At 41.4% G+C, this 27446-nt stretch overlaps 1 protein-coding gene across 2 annotated transcripts in view; it reads right to left on the reverse strand.

The window, feature by feature from the left end:
* COL4A6 (collagen type IV alpha 6 chain) overlaps positions 1–27446 on the reverse strand; it is a 140892-nt gene that overhangs the window by 34149 nt on the left and 79297 nt on the right. For both annotated transcript variants that reach the window (XM_080365825.1, XM_080365824.1), the window contains exons 4-15: positions 18645–18779; positions 16511–16555; positions 10656–10772; positions 8079–8147; positions 6567–6602; positions 6085–6147; positions 5582–5617; positions 5401–5442; positions 4443–4535; positions 3350–3403; positions 1887–1946; positions 916–960 (exon numbers count right to left, since the gene is read on the reverse strand). In XM_080365825.1, coding sequence (XP_080221951.1) covers positions 916–960; positions 1887–1946; positions 3350–3403; positions 4443–4535; positions 5401–5442; positions 5582–5617; positions 6085–6147; positions 6567–6602; positions 8079–8147; positions 10656–10772; positions 16511–16549 — 654 coding nt within the window. In that variant the 5' untranslated portion in view covers positions 16550–16555; positions 18645–18779. The remainder of the gene's footprint in view (positions 1–915; positions 961–1886; positions 1947–3349; positions 3404–4442; positions 4536–5400; positions 5443–5581; positions 5618–6084; positions 6148–6566; positions 6603–8078; positions 8148–10655; positions 10773–16510; positions 16556–18644; positions 18780–27446) is intronic.

Consider the following 27446-nt stretch of genomic DNA (forward strand, 5'->3'; position numbering starts at 1 on the left):
GGAGTGAGGAGTCTAGAACATTGTTTTCCTTGTCCTCCACATGTTCCCCTCCAACAAATTACTGGCACCAAAGCATGTAAAGTGACACTGGGAGATCCAGCTGTGCAGCTATCCATTTCCTGGCAGCATTCACAGGGACACCAAAATTCCCTGTCTGGGTGCGTGACTGGAAATCTACACAGAAGTGATCTTCTGTTCTCTATTGGGTAACATATTCCACCTGGCCCAGTATGGATTGCAAACCCACGGCCACTGCAGACAAAACGGGATATTCCAAGAGCTCTGGAGCAGGGAGCCTTAACTTTAAACCTTGCGCATGATTCTGAAGTCTTGGACAGTTGTAGACCCTAATATAGCCCATACACAGTATTGCTGAGAAACTTGCCCTTTAGGGCTTGTTTTTAATCGTATAATGTTAACAAACCAATAAGAATTAGATTATATTGGATATAACATCACCTTCAGTATATCTTGAAAAGGACATACATAAAACAAAATACACAAGAAAGTGACTGAATTCTAGGCTGAAAAATGAAAATTGTATTTCTGAAAGCTGCTTTCTCAAACAATTTCCACTGCTGAATCTGCAAGTGGAAGTGCTTTAACACATTTTCAGTCACTTGATCATCTGGTTATTTCCACCCCAAAAGGAGAAAAGTAGGAGAGTTGATCATTCTAGGAGGGAATGTGCAATTTCCAATCTGTGGAGGTGGTCCTCTGAGGGGTAACCAGAGAGACAACTAAAGGGATCTAGAATTTTACATGGACTTTCCAGTTAGCTCTCACTAGTTCAATAAGGCAGGTGCATTCATATATCAGTGAACTTGGAGCCACTAGATAAGGAAGTCAGTAGATCTTAAGAAGTTCAATGGCTTCTGTAATTGTAAGTTCAGTAGAAAATGAAATAAACTTCACCTTTCTCCCTGGGATCCCATCAGATCCATCCAGTCCCAGAAGACCCTGGGAACAGCAAAAAAACATTAACTTTCAGAGGCTCCATCTCAGTCTGGTTGTCTTCTATCAGGCTCCAAATATCTCAGCAGGAGAATGAAAAGATAAAACTTTCAAAAGGAGAAGCTACCACTGATTTTCCACATCTCCCAAATAACATCGATCATCATTGAAAGAATTCAGCCAAATAACAGATGAAAGAAGTCTCATCTTCTTTAGCCTTTGTCTTTCTCATCAGTGGTTCAAGTTAAATAAGTCGTAGTGTCTCAACTTACTAGGAAGTTACGTAGGTACTTTGTAATTATAAAGACATGAAACAATGCAATCAAGACTTTTTGCCTTGACAATGTATTCTGCACATGCAGAACAGAATGTCTTGGTCTTCCTGCTGTGTATAACCACACCTACAAGATCATCATGGTTTGAAGAATCTATGGCTGGCACGTGATGGAGCATGCTGTTAACTCCCACATTCACTGACCAATTAGACCAACGTCTATTGCCTGCTTGCCCATTTCTTCCCCAAATATTTATCTGTATTCTCTCATGGCTGGTTCTGGCACTGGTTAAGAGCTCCTTAAAGCCCCTGTAAGGCCTCTTTATTATCTTCATTATGACCTCCTGCAAGCTTCCTTTTCTGTGAAGTTTTCAAAATATGGAAAAACACAGGCCCTGCATTATCAAGACCTCCACTAAATACTTCCGTATTATTTTCTTGGACTGCCGTGTCTGCATACATCTTTCATCTCACGTTTAAGCTGAGACTTTACTGAGATAAGAACCATCTGTCCATTCTGTTAGTGTATGGTGCTGGCTACTGTGGGATCCAGTCCCATGTCTGAGACTCCTACATGCTTTGTGAATGCTTCTGTTGATGAAAGGTCCACTTCATGTGTTTGGGAACAGGCATTTAAGGACTTTGTAAAGTTACGTACCCTGCCACCTGGTAAGCCAGGCACACCTTTTTCTCCTTTTTCTCCAGCACCTCCAAAGCCCTGAGGAAAAATGTCAGCATTAAATCTGTGATCTGTTTGGAATTGAATAGCACAGCCCTAAGACAAAATAAGCACAAACCCATCTATTAATATAAACGGTACAACCGAGAGACAAGGGGAACTGACTGTTTCTGCTGAGACCCTTTTCCCCAAGAAAGCAAACCTGTATCAACCAGACCTGGCAGCACATGCCGTACATCACCTTCTCCATTCCCCATGACTACCATCCATTTAAACCGTGGCACAACTCCCAGTAGCAAATGCAAGTAACCCTATGCTATAAACAGCGAAGTCCTGCCACTGCCACTCTGTATGTTATTCGACATTTCAAAATTATTTCAAATCTCATTTCTTAACAGCAGCAGCTCAAGGGAGAGTACACTTTTTTTTATTTCTAAAGCCTAAGAATGACACAAAACTAGAATTTTCACGCTCAACATTTGGAAATATTTGGTGGTTTTCCCAGTCAGCAAGAAGTATCAAATCCAGAGACAGAACACCAGGATTTAATTCCAGTGAGAGTTACAGTAGTTAAGCAATTTTCAGGCTTCAATCTTGAAATATCTTATGGTTGTGGTTAAGTTCACACATATGTTCAATCCCACCAGCTTCAATGGGCCTCTTGTGATGCATAAAGCTAAACATGCACATAATGGAACATGTCCAGAAAGGCTAATAACAAACCGTGCTTCATGTACAGGTTTTTCTTGCACGTCTTTCTACTAAGAACATCTGTACATTGAAGAAGCTGGCAAACAATTTATCTTATTAGTCAGAAGTTCCACAAAATATTTATTCCCTAAAATTATAAAAATAACCTGTGTTTACAAAGGGTTATAAGCTGGGAAATAGCTCTCTGGAATCCAGGGATAAATTGTTGTCCTTGATTCATACAGAGAAGATGCTACACATTCCTGAGTTTATGAGCACTAATGTTAAACAGCCCATTTTAAAACCGGGTATATAGAGACAGACAGAAAGATCTGCATGTGCTTTACAACTTTAAAGCAAAATAACAAAAAAAAAATGATTAAACATAGTTAAAAGGAAAAAATACCCACGGGATTTTTTAAAAATATGTCTAGCTGTCTGTGGGACATCAAGAAACATTGCCATCAAGTGGCCATGCAAGGGGTACGTCTGCTTGAGGGTGTCCTGGGCAAACCGCAGTTCCAGGCACTGAAATGATGGCTGCTTTGTAAACCTCTGTAGTAGGACAGCGTTCTCTTCTCTACAAAATCCATTCAGATTACAGTTACACTCTTCAAAAAGTCTTGTGGACGTTTTTATCAGATTTTCAAAGTGTTTTCTAGAAATTCCTGTAGAGACCTTGTGAGCTATTCCGAGTGTGTTGAACCATCTAACTCATTAGGCCCACATTAAAAACTCTCCTCTGCTCTTACCGGTATGCCAGGCAATCCTTTGGCTCCAGGGAATCCTTGGGGGCCTGGCTTACCCTGACAAGGGGAAGAGGTAAACACAATAAATCATTGTGCCTGTGAAAGCAAGACTTTTCCCAATCTACCCATCATGCTTCTGACTCCTAAAATAAGGCCTTGTAATTTGTCAGCAAGTATACTTGATTTGTGTCATCACGTGCCAGATATAGTGTCTCTCAGCACAGTGCCAGTGCATGCAACAGATTGTGACCACTTCCCATGGCTTCAAATCCCACCACCTGGGAACTGCTGTTCTACTGCCCTCCATTGCTAGAAGTCAAACTAGAAGCATTTCATATCTTCAGGGAATTGGAGCATGCACAGTACTTCATGGAAAGCAGCAAACACATGATGAGATATCATAATGTCTTCACAATCCTGCTTACAAATTCAAGAGTGAGCCAAAAGGAATGGTGTTTGTTTGAATCTCACCTCCCACTAATACAACTCCACCAAGTAAGACTGTATCTCTCATGACTTATGCAGGGGCTTAGGCAAGCTCAGACCGGGCTCCCAAACCAGCCTGTATAGGTCCCGGATTGATTCAGTATGCCTAAATTTCAGATGTGTAGGGAATCTTTAACTCAAGATCCATACAGCTTTCATAAAAACACTGATGAGAATGTGTCTCAGTAAATGCCAGGATAACAAAGTAAAGGAAACAAATCCAATTATTTCAGAGTAGTGTGCATCGTAGCCAAAGGAAAAGAACTGGAGCTTTTTATTTATTTTTCTAAATGGATTTGGGTTTTTTGCTTCAGTTGACACAATTTCACAGGTCCAACAGAAATGAACTACGGTTCATTTATTTTTAGGATTAATGATGAAAACCTTTAAAAAGCTTTCAGATATCTCCTTCTGAGAGTATGCATTCTCCAGTGGTCCACAATGCTTGGAACCAAGAATATTTTCATTCAATAGCCATCTGGCAGATTAAACCAGTTCAGAAAATCATTTTGATTTGGAAATACAACAGCCCTCACTGTCCAGTGATTTCATTCAGCCCTGAATGAAGGAGCATGGGGAGGGGGTGGGTTTGTAGACTGAATTTACAGACCTTTTCTCCTTGCTTCCCTTTTGGAAATCCCATGAATTCCAGTATTCCAGTGGATGGTGGGGGACCTGGAGGGCCTGGCAGCCCTACATCACCCTATTGGCAGAAGAGGAAGCCATTAACATAGGCAGAACATGTTTGATATCCTAAGAAAATGGCTTGTGAATCAGAAAAGAGCCACTCTAATTATATCCCACATACATAATATCTGTGTGCCTGAATGCTGGCGCAGGACTTCAGTTATGGAAGTCCAAAGATCAGACTGAAAATTAAGATTAATAAAATGCATTAAATCTGTTTCAGAAGAGTTGTGGATATAAAACATGGCAAGGGGGAAAAAATAAAGGTACAGCTTTTCAATCAACAGGAAAACACTCCAGAAAAACTTTGGGAAGAAATATGAAAGAAGACAATAAACAATTAGAAATGTAGAATGCTGAGAACCAATTTTAACAGCAGCAGGATCAAGTCCCACACTGAGAACTTTGAGAAGAAGCTCCATTATGCCAATGTAAATTCTCACAAAGACTGCAGGACACCCATTTAGGATAGTGAGACTATAAATTACACATCAGTTGTCCCAAAGAATATTATGAAAGCCAAAAAAGAATTAAGTCGGCAGAACAATTCAATACGTGAGCTGAGGGTCCAAAGAAACTGAAAGACAGAGATTTAAAGATGTCTAATAACCTCATGTCTCAATAACCATGAAAATGCTGTGTTGAATTGAGATTTTCTCTTTTCCTCATCTGGAGAAAGCTCCCATCCTTTTCTTGTGTACCAGCAGATAAGAAACCAGCAAGACTCTTCAGTATTTGGACTGTCAATCAGTCCAAGAGAAGAAAAGAAAAAGGAAAAGAAGAAAATGCTAGAATCTAGTAACTTTCTAGAGGATCAAGCTATGATGGAACACTAGAGTATTATCTCATGCTCTTTCCATAACAGAGTAAGTTTCACTTACCTTTTCTCCCTTCTCTCCTTGAAAGCCTAGTCCCATGTTACCCTAGAAGAGAAAAAAAACCCAACGATGAATGAATAATAAACCAACCACAACAGCAGCATCACTATCATCTAGGCCCACAGCACTGTTAAAAAAGCCAACAAGCAGGTGTAGAAGGAAGACAGGAGAGGTAGGTACTTACTTTTGGACCTGGTGGCCCAGGGGGACCCATTGGACCCTAAAAGTGAACAAGAGCAAGATTTTATTTCTTTTGACTTAATTAGGATACACACAATTGGAGCAATGCTGGGATCTGCAGCGGTACCTGAATTTTCATCTCTTGCCTCCAAAGCAAAATTAACTGATACACATGATCTTCAAGTCTTCACATCTATAACAGCGTATTCCCTCTGAGGAAGTGCTCAGAATAGTATGATGTAGGGTCTGTATACAGCACTTTAGGGCTTTGCTGGAACCCTCGTTGATGACTGCTGCTCTGCACACTGCTCCAGAGAGGAGCCTTCCCTTTTGGGATTAGATTAAACTACCAAAGTTCAAGTACCCTACGCCTGAAGTCAGCTGTGCTTCTCCTTTTAGATGCACACACGCTTTTGCTCATTGTCATGATGCAAATACAAACAAGGAGGGAAAACTGCCAACATTTGAACCTTTCTGTCAACAAGTGCAACAGTTGAGGTCTCTTACCTGAAAACCTGGTAATCCTATAGGGCCTGCAGAACCTATAGGACCTGGAAAACCTTTTGGGCCCTACAAGAACAACACAGGAAAAATACAGAATGTGTAGCACTTACCCCAACCAAAGACAAAGTGAGTCTCAGGAAACATTAAGTAATATCCCCTGATTAAGTATGTTGATTTAAATACTGTAACAATCCATTTCATATTATCAAATGCATCTTGAAAATTAAAGTTACAGAGTTCAAAGGTAGAAGACAGTTTGATTTGAAAAATGAAAAATGGAGCAGATAACAGCAAAAAATCTGACTTCCCCTGCCAATAAATGGATCCACTCCTACCATTACAAAGATGGAATTGCTCATGCTACTGGGGTCACACATATAAATACATGGCCCACTAATTTGAAAAGCATCCTTGAGAACCAATACAAGAAAAAGTAACTAGTTAATATTCTTTAAAATCATAATTCTCCAAATTAAATGACTTACAGAAATTCCATCCAATCCAGGAAGACCATTTTCTCCCTAAAAATTATAAATGCATAAGTAAAAATTACACTATTTTATTGCAACAAACTATAAGGAACATTAAGTTTTGTAAAAATAGCAATATTTGCTGTTAGTTAATATTAACTCAAGCGTAAATGGGAAAATATTTTGACACCTGTGCTTCCATATTTCAATTGGGTAATGGAAAGATTCCAAAACTCCAGGGAAATTACAACCAGTTTATTTATGGGTAACGAGAGAAACTAAAGTGGCATGAAAAAAAATTGTATTAATTGTAAAAAACTGGAAAGTACACTATAAAAACTTCCAGTACAAAACCACTATAAAAATACATAAAAGTATATCATTAGTATATCAAATTATCTGTACTTCCCATAAATACTGAAGAAATAAAGATCTATTGAACTTTTACCACTTTATGAGTATTTATGATGTGGGTAGAATTTTAGAAAAGTTCTTCATTTCAACTAATAAAGTCAGTGTGAGGCAGCTTACATGACAGAATAAAATATTTTCAGTATTTAATGAAGCATAAGGCTGCTAAACATTGCTGAATTCAGTACCACAAGAGGTACTGAATCCTTTGTAAATTTATTCCAAACCTAGTACTCCTGGCAAAAATCAAAACCATGGTAAGGCGGTGAGTGTTTGTTTCAAGGCAACAAAGAACCAAATCTTTTATATAAGCATATTCAAGAACGCATTCGCTGTTCTGAACAATAAACTGAAATTGTCTCTCCGTCGTTTGTATTTTCTGTATAGGAAAGAAAATTACAGACTTGATACAGACATTTCAGGGTGAGGTTCTTATTAGAGAGAGAGTAAAATCCTGACTTCACAGCAGCAAAGGATGCAATACTGTAAGTGGGATATGATATTCATGTATTTAAACCGAGAATGTGACTGATTGCTTACTGGTACCTCCCAGTAAAAAAAAAGCTAGGAGGCAGCTGGGATCTCACAGCAGAAATATTAACAAGCACATGTGAGTTTCCTGAGATGTTATCTCAACAAATTTGGCACATGGAAATACATCAGTCACATGAAAGTTCAAGGCGTAGGTCAAGGGCCCTTCCTTTGCTACATCTGCATCTAGAAACACACATGCTACCTCACATAAGTCAAGACAAGCTTACAAGAAATTCCTCACATCCATGGTTCAACACCACAAACGAATGGTGCTGGCTCTCCAGAGACAAGTGATGGACCAGCAACTACACTGAACAGTAACAGGATGAGCAATGTCCCAGCATCCCAGTATGGGATGAACAAGAACTCTGCAAAGACCAAGCAATTCCAAGTTCTGAGAGTATTCTGTGTGGTCATTAATGAAGTTCTCATAAGGCCTTTTTCACAGCTCTGCGTTCATATATACCCAGCATACCCACGTCTAGCATCATGAGCAATCTAACCTGCAGGATCAGTGCTGCAGTCTGTAGGACATAAGTGTTTCTTGTACTGCATTTTTGCCTATGGGATGACAAGTCTTACCTTCATTCCTTTAAGGCTGCCTTGAGCAAAAACAGGTTCTCCTTTAAGGCCTTTTGGGCCAGGACGACCCTGATTTAAAAAAAAAAAAAAAAAAGTGTCAGAAATAAATTTCTGGAAAAAATATTTAGTTTTGAAAGAATTTACATTCAGCATAATGAACAAGGCAAATACCTGGCTCCACTAAACTGCAAAAGTATCACTGCAGCTTTGTCAAAGAAGCTGTGGTATTATAAGAACTTAAGACTTCCTGTGGCTTTAGAAAAACAAGGTTCTGCAAACATTTTCTCTGGTATTTTCCTGTTTATATTAGATTTCCCTTTTATCTTAGGCCTTCAACAACTTTTAAGATCCTATTTGAATCTGTTTGACACGGTGTAACTCTCCTGGTCGTATACACTTCAATGCCACCCAGAGGGACTGTGACAGGCCTGAGCAGTGGGCCTGTGCGAAACTCATGAAGTTCAGCAAGGCCAAGTGCGAGGTCCCGCACGTGGGTTGGGGCAATCCCAAGCACAGGTACAGGCTGGGCAATGGATCGAGTGGATTGAGAGCTGTCCTGAGGAGAAGGACTTGGGGGTATTAGTGGGTGAAAAACTGACTATGAGCTGTCGATGTGCGCTCTCAGCCCAGCCAGCCAACGGTATCCTGGGCTGCACCAAAAGCAGCGTGGCCAGCAGGTGAGGCAGGTGATTGTGCCTCTCTGCTCTCCTGAGCCCCCCCCGCAGTGCTGCGTGCAGCTCTGGGCCCAGCACACGAAGGACACGGACCTGTCGGAGGGAGGCCGGAGGGGCCATGAAGATGCTCAGAGGCTGGAGCAGCTCTGCTGTGAAGACAGGCTGGGAGAGTCGGGGTGGTTCAGCCTGGAGAGGAGAAGGCTCCAGGGAGACCCTGCGCAGCCTGCCAGTGCCTGACGGGGGCTGCAGGAAAGCTGGAGGGAGCTTTCACAAGGGCATGTAGTGATAGGACAAGGGGCAACGGCTTTAAACTGAAAGAGGGGAGATTTAGATGAGATATTAGGAAGAAATTCCTCACCGTGAGGGTGGTGAGACACCGGCCCAGGCTGCCCAGAGCAGCTGTGGGTGCCCCATCCCTGGCAGTGCCCAAGGCCAGGCTGGACGGGGCTCTGAGTGACCTGGTCCAGGGGAAGGTGTCCCTGCCTGTGGCAGGGGGTTGGAACTAGATGGTCTTTAAGGTCCCTTCCAACCCAAACCACTCTGTGATTCTATCTCTTGTTAACACATTAAATCACCAAATTTTGTTTAGAATTAATGAGAGAAAAAACTGATAGACTGCATGAATCTGAAAGAGCTGCCCTTATAATTCTAGATTTACCCAATTCATTCTAATCTGATCATCTCATCCAACTTATCTGACATGATTTCACTTAATTGCCAAATTAATTTGAGACGGGTTGGCTGATCCAAGCAGCTTTCTTGATAAAATGTAATCCTAGAAGCATTACAAAATAGAAATGTGAGCAGCAGTTACAAGTAAATCAGTTACTTTAGAAAACAGTACTTTAATTTGACCTTACTGTTTCAGTATTTTTCAACATCATATTAATTTCAGGTCTGGAGAACTTGTAAAGATGTCTTAGCACAGTTTAGAAATGTTGAAATAAATGGCATCATTTACACCCGCCAGCTGTGCTTTCTTCTTCTTCTTCATGTATACGTGCAAAGGAATTCCATTACATGTACAATTAGTCACATGACCTATGTTTGTAAGATCAGGCTTTGAATGTGAACAAATATTCAAAAATTTGTCAAATGATTTAACACCAAGTCAAATACTTTTTGCTTACACTTCAAAAATAACCACACACTCCTATAAAAGACTATAAGTCCCAAAAGCATCTAAGCATAGAGTTCTTAAAACTAATCCTATCCATTCTTAAACTCAATCCTTTCTACTTAAAACATGACCCAGCTACCTCCCCTTCCTCTACAGTCAATGCAGAAAAATGGGTATCTCCAAAGACATTTCACCCTGAGAGGTAGATGGGGAGAAGTGCTCTTACAAGTACCATTCTCTGTAAGAGGGGAGATGAATAGATAAGATACTTAACTTTAAGATGTCTAATGCAGCATAGATAAAACTCCAATCTGACAGAAAAGTGTTTTCAAAAGTAAAACATGTACCCTGGAAAAGTAAATCCTATTGTCACTCAGTGAGAGTGAAGCTTTTGACTATCTTCAGACCTGAAAGAAGGCATCCAATATTTGATGCATAGACTTGAACATGTGGTAAGATCCTTTCCTGAATCAGCATCCACTAACTTGAAACATGCCAGGTGGAAGATGTTTGACACTGTGTTTCTTAAAACTTCATCATGGTTTCTTCCGTGTTAGCTTAAATACTGCCACTGACAATGGTATAACTTGGTGTGGGAGTATACTGAATTCACAGGATCATCCCCAGAGTGGAATTTCAATAAGAAAATGATACTGAGCTCTAACAGTGCTTACGGTTATTAGGGTTCTTCCCAAGTACTTGGGAGTTACTATTCCAACAATGGCAGGAAAAGCAAATCCTAGCTTAGTGACTACAGAACACCACATTCAAGTTGGGACGTACAGGCAACCCAGGCAGGCCAGGAAACCCATCTGATCCAGAAACGCCGGGACTCCCAGTGGTACCATTGCAGCCATCGAGGCCAGGCAGACCTCTAGGTCCAGATTGCCCAGGGTGACCCTGTGTAAACGGGAAAAAGAGAGAATGACTGACAGGATACATTATCTCATTAGTAATACTGTCCCCAGAAAATTGATATCTTCCAAATGGCAACACAAAACAAAACACACAACTCCCACTCAAGTTCAGCGTATGGCAGACTGCAACAGAACTACCTTCTTCGGCCAGCATTGTTTATCCTCCCCAAAGCTTAAATCCTAGAACATTGGCTGCATTCATTTGATTACCTTTTTCTCCAAGGGATAATTTCCTGAAGTACATAACTTGTGCATGAGTAGGTCCCAAAAGGGCAATACTCATCCCACCACAGTCTGAAACATATGGCACGTAACACAGTGTAGAACAGCACGCGAGGGTGCACCTGACACCAGGATGGGAGTTGCTCATGTAAAAACAAGGGCAGAGGCAGACTTGACAATACTCAGCATTTATAACTCCAGTCTGCTTAAAGTTTCAGTGACTTCTCTTCCTCTCCAGCGTGGATTCTTTGCTTTAATAGTTCAACAGATGTTACAGCTTCAACATCAGGGCATTCAGGCAAAACAGCTTTTCTTGTTATATTAAACTTAAAATCTTAGGCAAAGCAACTGGGAGAAAGACTCAATTAAACTAACAGCATTTAAAAGACTGAATTTGTAATGGTCCATTATTAATCAAGCAGAGTAGAATATAAGTGTACCTAATTCTGATTTCACACATATTTAGCCCTAGTATAGCTCTGTTAATTTGACTGGAGTTTATTCAGCATGGTACCGGTGCAAAGGAGATCAAAGTTTGAGACTATAGTTACTTATTCTTCAGTGTCATATGGCTATGTGTAGGCAAAACACTGAAAGGCAGAACTGTCAGCCACACTGCCCAGGTTTCAAGCAGCTCCTTATTCTACCCTTCTCATAGAAATGAGTTCTGTGGCACTCAAAGGTGGCGTTTTGTGGCAGGAAGAAAAATGAAACTTATGGAGATAGTATCAGTAACTGACAGTTCTCCCCCTCCCCTCTGTACACCCTGATCTTGACTCATCCCAACAATAATTTTGTTTGATCCCAAAGATTCATCCTTAAGATATGGCATTAAACAAGTTATGACTCACACTAGGAAAGTAAAAAAAATAAACATGGATAAAACAGAGATAAAGCAGAACATTAACAATTCTTCATGCCTGACACTTAAAACAAAACACATGTGTGATGCAAAAGGTCTTCCCAGTCCAAGCCAAGAGCATATGCTCTGACCAAACCCAATGAGAACTTTGCAGTAACGTAAAGCCTTTTATCTAAGGATCTTAAAATGCCTTGCAAAAATGTGGGAATGCTATAATCTTCATTTTACGGATAAGAAGCTGGAGCACACAGTAGCAGTGACTTTCCCAAGGATGCAGAGCAACTTAGGCCGTAATTACGTAAATATTCAAGCTGATCACCGGTCTCAGCTGTTGCCAGGAGGGCCATTGCACACTCCTGCTTACTCACACCTACCTTTTCCCTGTGTTGGCACAGACACAGGCAGAATAGGCGAGTTGGAGCAGGAAACCAACACAGCAGAGAAATAACTGTGTTGTTTCTTAATGAGGTTAATTTTCAGCCAGATGAGTTCCTTGGTCCAGCTCATTTGGCAACTGCTTTGCAATTTGTGCCAACAAAATGGAGAGAAGGGGAGAAAGCCCAGATCTGCTCTCTGTCAGTCAGTAAGGTGCAAAGTGAAGTGTGTCTCCACTACAGGATCACGGCAGCTCACCCAGACAAGTATAAATTTGAGATTAAACAAGGCCTCAGGACATAGAATGAAGTCATCTTAAACCATTAGCATCAGGCATCACTGCATACATAGCACCAGTTGCCCTGACGATTTGTCAAAACACTCACAGGGTGTTCAAGCAGGGACTTGCCAGGCCCTAGTAAAGTGACAGGAGAAGGCTGAAGCACCAATTAAGTACCACTTAGGTTTGTCTCTTAGAAACTATTTCATTTGGTTCCCGAAGCTGGAACAAATCAGTGGCAGCCCACCTCCTCCATCCATGTGGAACATCACAGCCAAGAGCAGCAAGTTTCTGACAGGACAGGCTGTAACAGCAGAGGGAGGCCAGAGTGGCCAGTGTCTACCAGGTCTTTCACTTTGTTCACAGCACCAACGAAACCAGAAGCTACGTGGGACAAGTGCACATGTATCTGGTTACAACATAAGGTGACCAGCTGCAAGATTTAGTGAAGCTGAATGGCCAACATCTGCCCCTCAGAGCCAGACAACAGGGAGCCAAGTGCTAAGCCTTTAGTGCTGGCCAACAGCCAGCCCATGGCAGGCAGCTGACTGGTGGCCTCATGTCTTGGGAAACACTTTGGGTGAGATCTCCTAACTCTTGGACCAACACAGCCTGCAAGTGGCCCAAAGGATTTTGGTATCTTCTTAATATGTGAGAAGGGCTCACAAGGAGAGGACATAAAGTTTGCTGACCACAGTGATTTCTTATGTGTATGAAATAAATCTGTGTTCCCATCACTTAGTCCCATGGCATCCATGTCTGTGTTTCTGAGCCAAAGCATGACACAGACACACACCCCTCCACTGTCTCTTTTGCTTTAGGGAAAAAAATCCACAGGATTTCCTACTTTCTAGCTATCCTGCTATCACAGTTTGCAATGTTTTGTTTTAAGAACCTTACTTGAGGAGATACTGAGCACCCACAACTGACTTCCTTGAGAGCTGTAACGTTCTGGCTTAAATGAACCTTTCCCCCAGGGATTTAAAATACTGATTTAAAGAGCTGTTTTGACCTGAAACCTGGTGGTTAATAGTTTCACTGCTCTCACCTCCTCCCATTCCTGTTTGGCGGATGTGCCAATTCAGCACGAGCACCTCAGTTGACTAAGGCAGAAGGCTTTTACAGGCTTTACTTATACATGGCAGGGTGAGTAGTTCACAGACCTGAGTTAAAACACAGGCTGGAGAGATTGCTTGTGCTCTCTGCTCTCACAAAAGGAGACATTCCCTCTGAGACAGATAAAGAAACTTGAACTGTTGATCCAGGCACTTGCTTTATCTGACTCTTGCTCATACACTAACACTGTGATCCCAGGGGGCCTCTTTTCTAAATCAAACAGCACAAAGGTGATCCCAACAGGAGAGCTCAACAAATACTTAAAAACAGGGAAACAAATGCAATTAAAAGTGAACACAAAACTAATTGATTACGCAGTTTCATGGATTGCTATGGCAAAGCCGTCTTTTTACAGCCATCACCAAGTGCTTATGTTTTGTCTAGAAGGGTCACAAAATAGAGAACTCTGTCTCTCCATGTAGCTCTAGCTTTCATGGTACAGACAAGGGCTCACTTTTCATAGAAGTATTTCCTTGGATAGTTCACGAAAGGCTATATACATCTCCCATCTCCAGTTCCAGCCTTTGCCAGGTGTCCTTGAATCTTGTCCTACAGGAAAAAATAAACTTCCCGAGCAGGGCTAAGGATTTGAGAGTTTCTTCTACAGTGTGACGTGAAAGGCTAGCAATAAACACATGTAGCTGCTGTATTTACTAGGTTAAAGGGATTAAGCAGGCCAGCTGCAACAACATGATTCACTTGCCACCAGCATTGGCCAAGGGAAGGAACTCTGTGGAACACCACTTCCCTTAAGGTCAATAGTGGGATTCCCCTCTGAATCACAGCCTTACAGTCCTTTGGTCATGACTAAAATACCTGCCCATGTTAGCATGAAGAATCCCTCTTCGTATTTACATGTTAATTCTTGTGCAGAGATAGCAATACATTTTTACTTCTCTTTTACACGCATCAGCACACACGTGCTTTCTCTCCTTTGCTCTGCATTTCATCCATCCATATAATGTACATATGTTCATAAAAATTTCACAACAAACCTAAGCTACTCCCTTATCCTGAAATGCAACTGGCAAAAGCATAAATATTTTCTCAAGCAGTGAGGGATGCTATTTTCACCCTAGAAAGTAAGTATTTATCACAATGGCTAGAACATAAACAGTACAAACTAGTTGCCCTTCCCCCTTATTCTGTCCTGCAACGGTCGCACAGAAGACTCACAGTAGTGAGCACTTTGCTGTTTATGACCAGCAAAACCTGCCTCTTTCCTATGAGCCCACCTGCAGAACACTGTAAAGCAGAGAGAGGTCTGCATATGCTGGAGGCTTTGAATCCTCTCATTTACCTCCCCTACTCCTTGGAATGCCTGTTGCTGCCAACTACCTGGCAATGGCTGTTGCTGTATCTCTGCCTCCCCTCACTGTTGGGAATCCCCTTTCTCCAGAGCCTCATCTGAAAAAATACCCCGAGAACAGCATGTTCCCACAGTGTGTTCAATTAAATTAAGTATTATGGGAACAGCTTGTTCTCTTCAGAGCTAGAGAGTTGGCTGGTGGGAAAAGAAAAAAATAGCAGCAAGGGAGTAGAGCAGGAGAGAAAACAGGCAAGGATGAGCAGAGGGGGAGAGAAGGACAAGGGCCAGGAAGGAACTGGAATCAAGCAGGCTCATTTACAGGGCCAAATGTGCATTTTCAGCCAATACATCAAAACAATTCAGTTTTTGATAGGAAGTAAGAAAACATGGCTCAACTGTTGAAGCTCTTGGCCAGCTGAGGAAATAGAGAAGATGAGAAAGAGCATGAGTATAGTCTGAAGACACAAGGATACAGAAGATGGAAAAATGTCATCAAGAAAAGAAAAAGAATTCTAATACCAGAAGGAGAAAGCAGGATGAGCTGAACAGTTTAGAGTGAGCAAGGAAGTCTGCAGCAACTTCTAAAGCTGGCCCAGCTAAAACTCCCCTGAGGTAAATTGTACATCATCTTCGGGGAACACCAAAGCAGAAGAAAGCTGGTCAAAACACTCTAGGCACATCATTTGTTGAAAGGAAACAACTGTAACTAGAATGTTAAAGATCCAAAGAATGAAACAAACAAACAAAAAAAATCCTGATGGCCAGGGAAAATGGCCACCTACACCTAGCACCTGGAAAATGCAGCAATTTCTCTTTCCTGTCTTACGTTTCTGAAAGGCTTAGACCTAAACCAGAACTAGCACCTAGTGGAGAAAGAAGCAAGGATTCTCTGGAGGGCCTCAGCTCTAATCACTGTTTTCATTCACATCATAGCAAAAGAAGATTAAGGGAGACCTGATAACAGTTATCACGCGCAAGAAGGCTACTACAAAATAAAAGGGAACAATCTGCTCTCTGTGTCCATGACGAGTAAGATGTGAACTAAGAGGTTTAAGAGAAAGCAGAAAGAAAGACTGAAGCTAGGCATTAGCAAAGCTTTTCTAACAAAGAAGTCAGAGTCTCCATCATCAGCAGGTTTTAAGAATTGGCTAGGAAACACCTAATGGCCTGAAGCACAGCTGACCATGCCCGTTTGACTGTCTGAGGTCCCTTTCAAGTCCTCAAATCTATGATTTTATGATACAGTGTTTTCTAGACATGGTGCTGACAGAACACTGTGCTGAAAGAAAAGCTTACCAATGATGCAGTGGATCCCTGTGTAACTCAGGCTCCCTTCCTGAGATTTATCAACCTCCTATCTTTCCATAACAGGATCCAAACCTCTTACAAAACAGCACGGAATCACCATGTGGACTAACAAACATGGCCATTTCTCTCCAGGGAGAAGTGAGCACTTGTGAGATACACCATACATGTGCTAGGACAGTCTCACTGTGCTTACGTGCTTCTGATTGTGACTAACATTCTGGTGATCTATATTTACATATGCAAACTTACCGGGATCCCATTGATGCCTTGAAATCCTGGAACTCCCATTGGGCCCTGAAGAAAAAGAGTATATGTTATATTTCACTTCATCAATCTGTATATTTCAGTTACCTGTGAGATGCTTCTTGCTCCGACACTTCTGGTCATGGACTTTAGCTTTCAAAACCAAAAGGAGCAAACTATTTAATGCAGATCCTCTCTGACCGCAGGGGTCAGTGAAGACAGGAACTTGAGCATCTGAGCTTGACTAGATGCCAAATGAGTGTTTCAGGAATGTTTTAATCAGGCAATTTAAAGTTAAAATATAGTCTCCTACTGCACATCTGGGGAAAACAAAATGCCAGGAAAATAAACAATCCAGTATATGCTTAATTCTCAGTATCACACTTGACCTTCCAAGAGTTTCAACAGGACTTAGGAGTTTTTCTGTCTACACTTGGATAGCACCACCCAGGGATGTGCAGACCACGGTATTAACATCAGACCACCCCTGGCTAAGTTGCAAGTAATTACCACTCTCTTGGTTCTGCTGCTCTGCTCTGGATAGTAGCAAAACAGACTGTGTAAGCAGAATATCCAGATTAAACTGCTCTTGCTTTGGAAAGGTAAAGTATATTGCTTCCATGAAGGATAAAGAGATAGAATGCACGTTGGTATTGCATATGTATCCATTTCAATGGATAGAAACAGCAGTGCAAGGAAATTGGTTCCAATCATTAAAGGGCAGTTCCTATCCTGGGTTTCTGTGCCTTCCAAAATCTGGGTTTAAGGTTTCAGTGTTATCTGCTACAATTATGAAAATGCCATCACTCATATTGGCACTCAGTCCTTGTTTTGAATCTTCCATTGCCTTTTAGGTGAATGCGACACCAAAGCAATGACTTTCGTTGCCATCACGTTCAGTTTACTTGGTTCTTTGTCTTATGAGAAGAGGGTGTAACTACAGCATATGAAAGTACAATTGAGCTAGTTTTCATTTAACTAGCTCACCTATCAGTAGCTGGGAAAACATGGAAGAAACTCTGCTCTGCATGTCCTGGTACCCAAACTATCTGTCTTTTTCTTAATTGTGCACATTACTTTTGCTTTTCTAGATACCAACTCAGGATCTTCTACACAGGAACCAGTTCCAGGTCTCTCTGAACACAGAGAGCCATGGTGCTCCCCAGGGCTCAGTACTGGGGCCAGTTCTGTCTAGTATCATTATCGATGAGCTGGATGAGGGCACTGAGCGCACCCCCAGCCGGTCTGCGGAGGACACCAGGCTGGGGCAGTGCTGCCCTGCTGGGGGGCAGGAGGCCCTGCAGGGGGTCTGGGCAGGCCGGGCGAGGGGCCCAGGCCGGTTGTGTGAGGTTCAACCCGGCTCCGTGCCGGGCCCTGCCCGTGGGGCACAACAGCCCCAGGCAGCGCTGCAGGCTGGGGCAGGGGGCTGGGAAGGTGCCCGGCGGGAAAGGGGCTGGGGGGGCTGGCTGGGCCGGCTGGGCAGGAGCCAGCCCTGTGCCCGGGTGGCCACGGGGGCCAGCAGCAGCCTGGCTGGTGTCAGGAACAGTGTGGCCAGCAGGACATGGAAAGTGCTTGTCCCCCTGCACTTGGCACTGGTGAGACCGCACCGTGTTCAGTCTTGGGCTCCTCGCTTCAACAGGGACACAGAGGTGCTGGAGCAGGAAGGCAATGAAGCTGGTGAAGGGTCTAGAGCAGAAGTCTTGTGAGCTGCAGCTGAGGGAACTGGGAGTGTTCCCACACAGATGCAGTGCTTAAGGACATGTTTTAGTGATGGACTTGGCACTGTTAGGTTAACGGTTGGACTTGATGATCTCAAAGGTCTTCTCCAATTTAAATGATTCTATGATTCTGTAGTGTGAGTAAACCCCATTTATCCCATGGCACGCGAACTGAAAGACTGCTTGCAACAGCAATACTCATTTGACTATAGTTCATGCACCAGGATGGCTACAATGTTCAGCAGCTTTAGGAACTGTATTCTCAATCAAAAATAAAAGTAGGGGATTCTCTAAAGACACTGATGAAATTGTGTTGTGTTCTTACCCCTGGGCAGATAGTCCAATATTATCTTTATTCATTCAAAAATATAGGCAAGGCCACAGATCTATTGGAGGGACAGAAAAGTCACCATTGAACCTACCTTGTCGCCCTTCTGTCCAGCTGGTCCAGGGGGGCCCACTGCTCCTCTCTCACCTTTTGCTCCTGGCAGACCTTCTGGGCCAGTGAATCCAGGTGCACCTATTGGTCCTTGAAGCCCAATAGGTCCTGGTCGACCCTAAAATACAATAAAAAATAAGTAGATGCATCATGTTCACAAACTCCTTTGCAATTACTCTATCCAACTCAATCTTTAATGCAATTTGATACCTCTCAGGGTAGCTAGGACATCCTAAAGTTTTCCCTGTACATTCTCAGATTAAGAATCTTCAGAGGTTATTTCAGCTAAGTCGTGAGTAATACCAAGAAATCTCCTCTTTTTCCTGAAAGAGTTATTACTATCTATATTGCTGTAGGAAGGAACAGGGGAAAACAAGTGTTTTGAGATCAAACTGGCTGCTGCTTCTTGAGTTTGCACCTCTATTTCCAAGCTGCAAAGTGCAAAAAGGTTTTGTTTATGCATTAAATGAAGCACAACAAAAAGATAAGGCAAAATGCAAGAAGTGCATGGGTCACATGCAGTCAGAAGGCACAGTTTATCGAGTATTTGAGACTAGTACAATGGTTGGCTCAACGTTGGGATCGCCTGCACTGTGCTTTCCTGGTTAGCTTATAGTCAGGGCTGTGGATTTTGATTTCTGGAGCACAGAAAGAAGGGTGCAATGAGTGAGCAGTGCCCGAAGATGGCAGCGTTTTCTGCAACTGCAGAGATTCACGTCGGACTGATGAACTTCCATTGTTCTAGCGCTGCGTGGATGTGCAGAGTAGCCTGGTACTGCCTTCTGAAACAAGCCAATGTTTAAAAAATTTTGCTGTAGGTGCTTTGATTTTTTTATTAACCTCAGAAGCTGCCTCTTGGCAGCTGAACGCTTAACGCAGAGTTTTGTGTTAACATTTTTCAACTTTTCATTTGGATTGTTTAGAAAGAATCGGAGAGAGATCAACAGTCTCAGGTCCCAAAGTATCAGTAGAAAATGGCAGGTTTAGGGCTATGCTTTCTACTAGCAAGACAGGCTGGATTCCATGAAGTTATCCACGCAAAGAATCAAGCCTTACATTAAAAGATATAGAACGCAGGAGGAAGTTAAAAAAAACCAAACAAACCCACCCTCCTTTCAGTTCTCCTCTACACTCATGTCCATGGCAGTGTGTTTCCCTTCTATTCCCCAACTCCTTAAAACAGAAGGAATGCAGCTCCCTGCTGCAAATGTTTTAGTAATCTCAGCTGGAGACATACAAAGTCCTGACTCCATGGCTTGGCAGGTAAAAGACTTTAGAGTTAATTTAAAAATGCATTTTTACACGTTAATCATCAAAGTGAAACAAACTGTAACTGATTTTAAAACTTCTTTTTCCAGGATCAGTTTTAGTACCCGTTTAGGCTAAAACATCTCCTCCCATAGTCTATGTTTCTTCTGTGCTGGAGCAGTTTTCTTTTAAAGCACAGCAATGCCCCTGTGTCGCTCTTTCTGTTGTGATTGTTTCAACCTGGCCTTTCAACTGAGGTCAAGTGCATGTTTTCTATTTCATACCTTTTCTGTCTAGACACTGTCCATACCATGCACTTCCAGAGGTACAGACTCCCATCTGAAAAGGCTTTTCTGTTTATTATTTTTAGCTTTCTTCACTCTGGGCTAATTATCAATGGAATCCTTTATATTGGGAAACCATATGATCATAACATTAATCCCCAAATCTTCAGTGGTCCTTGGCAACCGTACAAAACAAGTAATGTTACGAAAATCACATGCTTTGCTCTCACTTGCAGCCCCAGCTTTAATTTTTTAACTTCCCTTAGTCACAAGCTATTCAGAGTCTTTCAGACAACATCTCAAAAGACATGGGTTGTGGACTGTTTACCTCAAGGCAACACAGCAGTGGAGACAAACCCTCAAAACTGGCACGTTACTGTTAGAGCCAGCCACCACCCACAAAGCCACGGCATCCAAGAGTCCACCAAGGTTTCTAGAGAAAACCCAGTGTGAATTCTTCACTTGTTCGAATTGCTAACACTTCTGTATTCAATTACTTTGATTGTCTGGTTAATGACAGTGTTTCACAATGACTGGAACTGATAGGAATTACAATTTTAGGAGGCTTTTGTTTTGCTCTGCTGCAGGTCACTTGGAGAGAAATGCATCTAGATGAGACAGTAAAGACCAGTAACTACACATTCTGCTTGTGTTCAGTTTTGCAGCTCTTTGACAGAAGAATCAAACATGTTCTCTGTGATTCCAGGGCCCGTAGGTAAAAACTCCCTTTTGCATTAGTGCCTTACAAGAAAGATTTTAACAGCACTTAAAGATTTTTTCAGTGCCTTAGAGTGTCACTAAACCATAAAGACACAGTAAAGTGCTTCTAATCTCTCTGATAATGTGATTATGCCATGATAATCAGGCTCTCAAGAATCCCTACTGTTTCTTTTGAAGTCTATGTGGATGGAAATCATGTTTTCTATGCTGAAACAAAGGAGGCAAAAAAAAGCAGCATTTTTCGTCACTCAGTAGCACTCCCATGAACTGTCCCAAGACAAAAGCATTATAAAGAGCAGCGCTGTGGTTTGCAGGAGCAATTCCAGGATAAAAGCACAATGAAGGCTCAGGTTTTACCACAAGGTAAACTTCCAGGGTTCAGCCCCAGGTGGAACTACTGTTTGACCTCAATGAGTTTACCTTGCGGTAAAAAGTTAAGTGCCTTGTCTTTACCATGCTTTGGCATCAGGTTGCTCTTACTTATCCAAAAGATAAAAAGAATAAAATATCTCTCAGCAGGGAGGACAAACTTACACATAAAATGTGGATTACATCAAACCGAAACCACAGTGAATCAACAGAGCTCCCTATTTTTAATCTTTATTCTTTAATACATGTAGTCCAGTAGTCTGTAGAAAAGCCATGAGTAATTAACACAAATGGTATCATTTTGTTTTCCTAGCCTCATTACGACCGTTTTTAAAAAGAGGGAAAGTAAAGAACGCTCCTAACACCAAGCAAGGGCGAAGTCTATGAAATTACTGTGACTGGTGAATGTTTTCTCAAAGGCCCGTTAGAATTTCATATATTTCAAAACCATGACCTGCATTCTCAAACGTACTTGTGCACCAGGCTTTTACTACACAAGCAGCACTAAATGAGACGCCCATGTCTCTGTAACGAATACAACGCTGGTAAAAAAAATGGCATTATTTCTTGATACACCATGGCATTGCCATAGATAATTTCAGGATTCTGACCAAGTTTATGCCACAAGTTCAGGATGAGTCATATGCACCTCTGTTAGGTGCTTAGCCATTGTAAACTGCTAAAAATACAGAGATATCCCAGACATTCAGGTTTCCATTCTCAGTGCATGGTAACAAAGAGGAAAAAATGGCTGGGATAGGAACCTCCCATTCCTTCTGAATCGCCCCACTGTAGAAGGCAGTAAACCAAAATGGCCTGAAAATGCAATTTGATGGCAGTGTGTTTCGAGATGGAAAAGGTTCAGCAACATGTGCCTTCTTCCCTTCACCCTTTCAATGCATCTGCATCCCAGGGTGTCGCGAGGAAAGGCTGGTATGGTGGGTAACGATGGGGCCTCTCTACTGCTACACAATCAAATACATTACAGTTTCTCTATTGTCCATACCCCTTTTGCCAACTAATACCCCACATAAATTTTCGCCCACTGAAGCAGAGCTGCTACACACAGCACTGCAAATTCCAAACATTGTTGTTGTTGGGTTTTTTTTTTCCCATTGCCTCTGTGAGCTTGGAGAATAAAGTGTAAATCTATTTGATTTGTCGCTGTGCAAAGGAACACACGTAGCAGTGGTATGGAACCACTGAACATGTCCCTTATTTCAGGGACAAAAAGGAAAAAAAAAAAGCGTGCTTGCTTACTTGGGGGACTGTTCTACTAGTCCCACTCACTACTAAATACTAGCTCAGTGATTCATCACCATAAAAGGATACTGGAACTCACAAATGTGAGGTAAGTTTAGCAGGGCTAGTAACTAAGCAGAATACTACTAATCAGGTAGGGCAGAATTGATCCCTACTTCAGTTAGTAAATTCATAGACTGCTGTATTTCAAGCAGCAAAGCATTATTATTTTTCTAAGCAAAATTAAGGTCCGGTGTATGAAAAGACCAATTGAATTTAAGGATATTCATGTTTTCTCAAACTAACACATAGTTCCCTCTTTATGAGAATTCAGCGACCACATTTTACAAAAAGGGTCTTATGTTTTCTACTTCTTCATCCATTATTTCCCCCATAAAAAATGCTCTCTTGACACAAAATACTGCTAGTGACAAAGATTTACTTCATAAGCAAATGATTTGTAGTCTGAAGCATCTGGTTGATTACATTAAGGCAAATCAAAAAGCCAATCATTAAATCATTATAGCCCTAAAAATGTATCTCCTCATTTACTGCACACACTGAGCAGAACGTAGCCTGAATCTTTCAAGGAAGACCTGTGTACCTGGATCCCAGGTTGTACAGGATAGCTTGTACAATGGACTGATCCTTTGAGATGCTCTTTCACACAGGCAAACAGCATTACTCATGTCAATCAGGGCCATGGGATGCCACATTATAAAAAGCAATACACGACTCAACTCACGCTGAATGAAGGAAGCATCTACAGGAGATTTATCGGTGCAAGGCAGCATTGTCCCGTAGTGAGCACCATGACCTTGGCTAACCACTTCTACTTTCTACCTCCTTTTCCTCCCTTCTCCTCTTCGGTCTGCTCTGCCTCTGCTGCAAGATTCCTGCGGCAGTGGTTATCTCTGGCTAGATACCCAGTGCCTAGCACAAGAGAGTCCTGGTCTCAACTGGGGCCCCACAGTTCTACTGTAATAATAATAATTACTGATGAAAAACCCTTCACTATTTTCCTAAATTACAGGTCGGGTATCCAGTGCCCTGCTCACATTCCAGAGTAAGTAATTATTTTCCCTACTGAAAAATGCTTTGTACTTTAAAATTATTCTTCAGGTTTTCTTCTAAAAACTTAAGAGAAATTCTTGTTCAAAATGGCTTCTTTATTTCTGTCATATGATTTACTGTTCCTCTACACAGCTTTTTACCCACACAGCATGAGACGAATACACCAAACTGTATATACACACAGAAATAAAGGACCAGAAAAAAATATTGTTGCAACAATCCTATTTCATTCATTGCCTTCCCAAAAATCTTGTAGGTTGTTTTTTTGTTGTTGTCTGTTTTTTTAGGAAGGGTATCAGGGTACTAATTTTTTAAAATTCTTAAGAAAAGAGACAAATTATTCCTGTACCATGTTAAATTTTTAGTATCATAATTCATTTTAGAAGTTTTCTGTTTATGGAAAGCAGCACTTCGCATGCCCACACTGCAGACTGTCAAGGCTGCTCTGGTCATCTCAGGAGCAATCTTTTAATGTAATAATGAGCAATTGCAGGCTGTTTCTCATAATAATTAGTTCATGTGATAAACTCCATTGTCAAAAAATACTTCTGTTATTTCCACTATGCCTGACTAGACATCATCACAAGTACAAAATGTAGGCGATTAAAAAAATGTGTGCGTGCATTTTTATATATGTATATATATACATATATATATATGTGGGTTTACACCCTATTTTTAAAGTGCTTTAATAAAATTAATGACATTTGATTCCATACATCATTTGCTTCCTGAATCCTCTGCTTCAGTAACTTAATTAAATGGAAGCTTTACCACATTATAAATATGAAAAGGCATACAAACCCTAGATTTTTTTAAAAAAATCTTTATTTTTAAATTGGATAGTTAAATCTCTGAAACCTTTCTTTTCTAGAATGCTCAATTTCCGGTTAAAAACTTTCTTGGAACATCCCGATTCAATCAATTCCCCATATTTGCTACTTCTATTTGTAGCATACAAAGAGACCATATATTTTTTCCCCACCACGGACAATGCCAGAAGGGATTTAGTGTTAAATTTAAGTAACTCTTCCATTTTATACTTCATAACTACTTTAAAAGAAAATGTGAGAGAGTTAAAGGATGACCTTAAATCAGATTGCTTTTTTGCTTTGATGTACTGAAATGTCCAAGTTAGAGATAAGAAAGTAAGAGCATGTGGGAAGGCTCCAGGCCACAGAGAACACAGATAACATGAAAGTAAGCGAAAGTCACTTGTGGGTTGTAACATCTGTGTGAGAGATGCACTGGCTAGGAGACAGCTTTTGTGCACTGCACCCTAGAGAGAAGGGGATCCACATCTAACACTGAGCATCATACAGCAAGACTGGCACTACAGAAATATAAAGATATTAATCACAGGGATTTTTTAAAATAAAGAACAAGCAGCAGGATTTACAAACCATAGTGATGTCCTACCTTGCATTTCAATTAAATGAATAACTGTTGTATGAAAATGATGAGTTAAAGCTTATTTTTAAGGAGCTATGGTGTATATTTGAATGACATTTTCTTGCCCGTTTCATGACCATCACTCAGAATTATGCCTTTATTTCAGCAAAAAACTGCATGAAACCGTTATCACAGTTTTCAGAGACTAGATACTGATGAATTGCATCCCAGAGCATCATCTCAGTAGAGGTGATCACCCTGAATCCCCATTTACCCACTGTTTGTTTAAGCTAATTGGCCATGAGGCTCAGGTGCTACATCATCATCAGAGACGAGTTTTTCACCACTTGCCACAGGCAAAGGATTTTCTTCTAGCTTGACTGACATCTTTAGGGCCTTTTTGTGTTTTAAACTGGAAGGGAAATGCTCAGTTCCTACACAAATGGACAGGAATTCATGTAGACAGCATATGAGACTGACAACTGGCTCTACTCTGAAATCATGCACGTGTTTAAACCTGACTTAGAGGCAACTGAGGAAATGAGGCACGAATGAGGAGGTGAGTTACAGTAGGCAGGAACCGCTCCCACACCTCACGGAGCTCTGGCATTACATTACACTCATCACCATTCCAAAAAAATAGGGTTTATATTGAAAGGATGGATTGCACGATTGTGAAATCTTAGCAAAAATGCTGCAGCAAGTGAGGTCTAACTGACTTCAATTTACTTATGAACTAAGCATTTTCTTTATTTAACAAAAGAGCATAGTACAGCCAAAGATTTGAGTGGTTTATGAGATTTTATGGTCTTTTGCAACCTCAGTTCATCTTCTCTCCTCCAAGTCTTTGGTGCCTAATCTCTAAAAAATGTTTTAGAAAGCCTTTACAGTTCCCCGACCTGTTCGCATAGGACAGCAGCTGTCATAACATTTTCTTGCCCTCAACTGAGGGAAGGGCACTTCTGAATACTGTGTACATCTCTTGATAGCAGCACGAGTCCTAAGCTGAATTTTAATATGAAAGAATTAGTTATTTCAGAAGAAAACACAGGGTTTTCTCTAGCACTTCTTTCTATTTTCCCGATGGTTGCACAGGGAAGTAGACAAGGTAACATATGTAAAGCAATTTTTTTTGCCCCAGAATGCACACGTCACCTCTGGTGACAGCGCGGCAGTAGAAAATGACCAAATGACAGCTCCTCAGCAGTCAGTCCCCAAAACAGAAGATGGGTAAAGCCTTGATACAGACCAGCAGGTATCTAAATCACTACTGCTCTAGCAAAATATCAGCTAACTGGTTCTAATTAGTTTTCATGTTTACTGAAAACTGTGTGAATGAAAAGAATAATTAAAATTGCTTCCTTCTGGAGTAACCCATAACGTTACACTACAGACAAGTGATGTGCAAAGAAGGGCAGCCCACAATTACTGCTGGCTTTGCTTCTTCAGCCTTACTGTCCTTACTTCTGGCAGTACTTTCATTGTCCTCAGAAATACTTTGCAGTCTGCTTTTACATTTTGTGTTTACAGTTGTCTCTTACTCAATAACTTATTTGTTTCAATCAGATAACCAAACGGGATCACTTAGTTTCATCTCATATTTTAATTGTTTCTCTCTGTTGCTTTTCACAGGACAAACAATATGGATGAACTTTCTTGGACTTTCTAAAGGGCTTCATGCTAGAGACAAAAAACATGGGTGCACTTCAGACACACACTGGTGTTTATTAAATGAGATTATTCCATTTCCAACACCTGGCTACAGGCCTTCCAGTATGTGCTATGTGTGTGTATATATCTGTATATACAATATATATGTGTGTGTATATATAGTCTCTCCAACAAATTTGGTAAGATCAAGCATACTATTTTTCACAAACCATTTGAAGGAGTCATACCTAGCCCATACTGAGGAAGATACCACACTAATAACAGATATTAGTCAAGTCCCTTGGGGAAAACTGATATTGAATCATAGTGACTTCATGAGCAGTCACATCAGGTGTGCTGCCCACGAAGCCACAGCTTCTGACTCTCCTTAAGATACACCCTACAACACGCAAGTTTTTCAGGGATCTGCTACAGGTTTTTGAGGAGAGAAGAACATGCAGCAGTGTGTTGTTTTCCCTTCCACTTAGCCCCAGAACCCTACAGAACAAACCAAAAAAAGCCTGATGTGTTTCTAAAGAACTGTTTAACTGCACAGCTACAGTGAACTTTTTTGCGACCTCCCCCCTCTGGCTGGCATTTCCAAGCTGCCTTCTTCATGGACTCAAGTGACAGAAGATTCATTGTTGCAAAAAAATGTTGTCAGTAGAAAATTAGCTGTATTAAGTAGTGTACTGAACAAGTGAAATCTTGCCAGTGTCAGGCCTGTTAAGACCATTAAAGGGACATTGTATCTAGAAAGGCAGGGACGGTTCATCCACATGCTGAAGCCGAACAGACTCCAAACT

The sequence above is a fragment of the Falco punctatus genome (assembly GCF_963210335.1).
Source record: "Falco punctatus genome assembly, chromosome: 15".
Lineage (NCBI taxonomy): Eukaryota > Metazoa > Chordata > Aves > Falconiformes > Falconidae > Falco > Falco punctatus.